At 31.6% G+C, this 4,857-nt stretch overlaps 1 protein-coding gene across 1 annotated transcript in view; it reads left to right on the top strand.

Moving 5' to 3' along the window:
• Positions 1-4: 4 nt before the first annotated feature.
• The window catches only part of LOC102675243 (kelch-like protein 10), a 7,613-nt gene continuing 2,760 nt past the window's right edge, over positions 5-4,857 (top strand). The window contains exons 1-6 of the mRNA XM_031512955.1: positions 5-138; positions 680-1,017; positions 1,535-1,866; positions 3,105-3,289; positions 3,921-4,132; positions 4,801-4,855. Coding sequence (XP_031368815.1) covers positions 5-138; positions 680-1,017; positions 1,535-1,866; positions 3,105-3,289; positions 3,921-4,132; positions 4,801-4,855 — 1,256 coding nt within the window. The remainder of the gene's footprint in view (positions 139-679; positions 1,018-1,534; positions 1,867-3,104; positions 3,290-3,920; positions 4,133-4,800; positions 4,856-4,857) is intronic.

The following is a 4,857-nucleotide window of genomic DNA, read 5'->3' as shown; positions in this document are numbered from 1 at the left end:
CCGTATGTCGCGGGCCGCCGTTTCCGCTACCAAGCTGAAGCAGTGCGTCAGAAAACAGCCGGCTAAAATAAGGAAATGCATGTGCCTGCCATCCAATTACGCCCTCGTTGAATTCCCCTTGGTCTGGTCCGAGCTTAGGTCTGTAGGATCTCCCTCTTCATCACTGACCCTCTCCTATTACACTCTTTCGTTCGCGGATAGGATGTTTTAATCGAGTTACGCGAAAGCTAGAATGGATCGGCTTTGTCGAAGATATAATCGATCGATTTGAGACGATAAATTTTACAGTTTTTGGGAGGGACGTTAAGAATTTTTCAAGGTGTAGTAGTATTGAGCAACGTTGATTGATCGTTTGATTAACTGAGAATCAACATAGCCTCCACACTGAGGCTAATTAATAATAATACTTTAAAACTAAAATTAAACATTTCTCAAATACTCGAATTGATCAATTTGATGGTTTAAATTATGTCAAATTTAATTTAAATTCAAATTGATCGAATCGAATGTACGATAAAGACAAAAGAAAGAATAAAATATTTAATAAATTTAAAGAAATCGTATGAATTAATAAAATAATATATGTATTTGTAATAATATTTTGTGTAATGTAATGTAATATAATTTCAATTTCTTTCATTTCTTTTCTTACTAATATATTATAATATTAATGTTTTAGAGCAAACCAACAACTGTGCGATGGTGCAATAAGGTGTGCCACAGGCCACGTTTTCCCGGTGCATCGCGCTATTTTATCCGCGGTCAGCCCATATTTCAAGGCTCTCTTCACCAACAGCCTGAAAGGCGGAAAGACGGAAACCACGGAGGTCGCGATTGATTCGGTCCCCGGGAAAATTTTCAGCCTGATCCTCGATTATGCTTACACTGGCACATGCAACGTGAACGCCGACAATGTCGAACAACTTTTACCCCTCGCCGATCAATTCGAGGTCCTGGGTGTCGTTCAGCTCTGCTGCCAGTTTCTTTTGCAGGAGCTTCGCCCGGAAAATTGCTTAGGTAATAAACCATTTTAATTAAATTTCTAATTTTTATCTCGAAAAAAGCATAATAAGAAATTACATTTTATGAATCTTGGAGACGAGCAATTATCGTATTAAAATAAGATATAATATCTTCTTTTGAGAGATGCGCATAAAATTGGAAAGTTAAGTAAAATTTAAGTTTCAATGAAAAAAATCTTTATCCTTTTGTAGTATTTATTTTATTTTTAGAAAAACAACTATTCGTATAATGAAAATTAATTTATATACATATATACATATAACAACAAATAAATTTATCTCCGAAAATAATAATTTCCAAGAATTTTTAACTATTTTTATGCAATTAAAAATTTTTATTAGCGAAGTTTTTACCAACGAATATCCTTCTAAAATCATCAACTTTATTTTCTTCTATATTATTTCATTATTACATTCCTTATAAAAAATTATCGCGTCGAATATTTTAATATGAATATTTTTTACTACATTTCACGGTAATTTACAGAAATTTTTATCGGTTTTTTATTTAGGAATCTTCAAATTCGCTCGTCACTATTTCTGCCGCGACCTAGAAGAGAAGGGCCGGAAATACATTCGCCATCATTTTAAGCGGATACTGCAAGAAAGCCCGGAATTCAAAGAGCTGACGAGCAAGGAACTTGAGGCGATTCTACGTGACGACGAGTTGAACGTTAAAAATGAAGAAATAGTTTTCGAGGCCGTTAAAACCTGGCTCGAGCATAACGTCGATGAAAGAAGGCCTTATTTACCCAGGCTCTTGAAATGTGTGCGCTACGGTTTGATGAGCTACAACTTCTTCACGAACAATGTTCTCACGTGGAAGATTATCGAGGAAGATGAAGTAAGTCTTTCTTACAATCGATTATTTACATACTATAAATAAAATTAGAATCATAACTATAAGATTTTTATATAATTTTATTAATTTTACTATACTCTACTCTTAAAAAGTTATACAAGTTACTTGCATTCATAAAATTGAAAAAATATATATAACTAAAATAAGTATAATAAGTAAAATAATATATCCACAAAGGGATGATCAAGTCAAAATAAAAAATAAAATGAATAATAATAAAAACAAATCACTTTATATAATTATATTAAGTTATAAATAAAAAATTGGAATTTTCATATAAATACAAATTCAAGAAATAGAGGAAATTATACCATTGAAATCATTTTTTGTTTCATTCCAATATCTCAATTAGTTATTGAGATATAAGGATTCAAAGTATATAATGCTTAGAACACGATAAAGAAGTTTTGAATGGACCCGTGACCTATATTTTTTCCAAAATGTGTACGTTCTTTCAGAAATAGTAAAAAAACTGTTTACTCGCTTCTATCATTGACCAGCCTCACTCGTCTAGAGCTTGGAATTGGTCAGTGATGAAGTGCGAGTGAGAAATCCGAGTCAACGACAAGGAAGGAAATAATAAACGATTAAAAATTATCTTTTTCTTTACACGACGATATCTCGGAAACCGGAAATCATATCGAGATAAATGAAAAAGCATTTTAAAAGGAAAGATTCACCGCTTCTAATGATCTTTCATTCATCGATTAAAAGTCACTATCTTCGGAGTTATAGTGACTTAAAGTTTTCCAAATTTTAATAAGATTTAAGCAAGTTTTAAAGTAAATTACGTGATATATATGGTCGCAGTAAGAAATACACTTAATGATATATGGAGAAAAAGAAGATTACGATATCAAAGACTGCGATCTTATAATAATTGATTTTCTTTGCTCGAGTTATATTAACTCATGTAATTTTCATTTTATTTTAGTTTGAAGAATCATCCCTTAAATTTGTAGATATTTATTGAATATTCTTAATATTTTTAAGTTTTTAAATATATATACACGAAATTTTTTTTTTAAATTTATGCTAAGATATTTATTAATATTTTTTTTACGTTTAAATTATCTTTTTATTTCGTTATTATCATATACGTGTCAAAAAACAAAATATTTTTTCTTTAAATTAAATTATTAATTTATCAAACAACAAATCAATTACAGCAATTAATATCACGATTAATGAATTGTAAAATTTATTTTCTTGTTTCGAAGTCATGCCAGCAAGTACTAGCTCCCGCAAACCAATACCTAAAAGAGCAGGAAGCGAAACAAGGGAGCGGCGAAATCGATTTGAACAATCCCCTGGCTAAACCTCGTATCCCTTACGAGATCCTGTTCGCGATCGGTGGCTGGAGTGCCGGTTCCCCGACGAATTTTGTGGAAACCTACGACACGAGGTGCTCGATACCTTCCTCAAACCGCAAACACGGTTTCCGCTAATAGAAACAGTAGAATTCCATTATTAGAATTAAATTCTATTTAATTTTAATTAAATTCATCTTGACGGATAATATTCAAAATAAATTATAATATTTGATGATTTTGATACTTCCAATATTATATATTAATAGTTTCTAATATATATATAATAATTAATAGTTTCAATAGATTCATAAGAAGGATAGTAAAGTATTTTTTAAGTCACTGCTGTCATTTTTAATTAATGACTTTTAACATTTAATATTCTTCTTAGCAGTGTAGCTAATCATTCATGATAGAAATCACGTTTTATTTTTTTTAAATTTAATAAAATTATTTTATATATCTTATATATCTCATCTTACGAAAATTCAAATAAGACTTTTCGATCTTATTGATTCTTTATATTGATCTTATTTCTTTCCTGATGAATTCAAACAGATGGAGTTCTACCGTTCTATCACACAGTTAAAAGATAACAATTAAAAGATAAATTGATTTTTTTTCTCATTTTCTCAATCGATCGCCGCAATGTTGATTTCTCGCGTCGAATAATCGTGATCGGTTGATAGAGATTCGCACAGGTAATGTGTGTAATGTGAACTCCAGAGCTGACAGATGGTTTCTATCAGTGAGCACGGACGCGACGCCGAGGGCCTACCACGGCCTGTGCACGTTGAACAATTTGATCTACATGATCGGCGGGTTCGACGGCAACCAGCACTTCAACACGGTCAGATGCTTTGATCCAGTGACGAGGGAGTGGCGTGAACGGGCGTGCATGTATCACGCGAGGTGTTACGTCAGCGTTTGCACCCACGGTTAGTGGCCTTTTTTTTTTCTTTTTAACCCTAGGACGATGAACTTATAGTATAGAATTTATATATGCATGTGTAACTGCGTATGAAACACTTTGGTTCTACATTTCTAGGCTTATAAGGAATGTTTTATCCGAATATTTAAGTGTATCACCCAAAATTCGAACGATAGATTGTTATAAAATATTTTTTAAATAAACTTTGTTTTGAGGATATAATCGTTAGGATTTAAAGTTATATATCTTTTCTGAAGCAATGTTTTTTTTTCCAAAAAGACATTAATTATCAAACATTTCTTTGTAAATAGATAATTTGTATAATTTTAAAACTCGATTGATCGATTTTAATAAAGTTTGTATAATCAAATATATATCAATTATCGTACTGTAAAATTAGAAAAAAATAAGATATCAGATCTCATCGTTTCATCAAGAATTCAATGTTCTCTAATCAAAGAAAAAGATTTTGTGTTACAATTGATCCTTTCTATCAAGAAATGCAATGTTTAAACCTAAATATACAAATCTCAAATGTTCCTCCGATTAATAAAATTGTTTCAATCCCCAATTATTGCTTGAAGTAAGTACGCGACAAAAGATAAATTGTAGCACGAACAAAAGACAAATACTTTAATACGAGAATCACTCCATATGTGACTCATTGACCATTAGGAGGAAAGATATACGCGCTTGGCGGGTACAATGGCCGCACCAGAATGAGCTCAGGGG

This window comes from Apis dorsata, unplaced genomic scaffold (genome assembly GCF_000469605.1).
Source record: "Apis dorsata unplaced genomic scaffold, Apis dorsata 1.3 scaffold_530, whole genome shotgun sequence".
In the NCBI taxonomy this organism is placed as follows: domain Eukaryota; kingdom Metazoa; phylum Arthropoda; class Insecta; order Hymenoptera; family Apidae; genus Apis; species Apis dorsata.
This window is presented reverse-complemented; position numbering and strand designations above follow the sequence as displayed.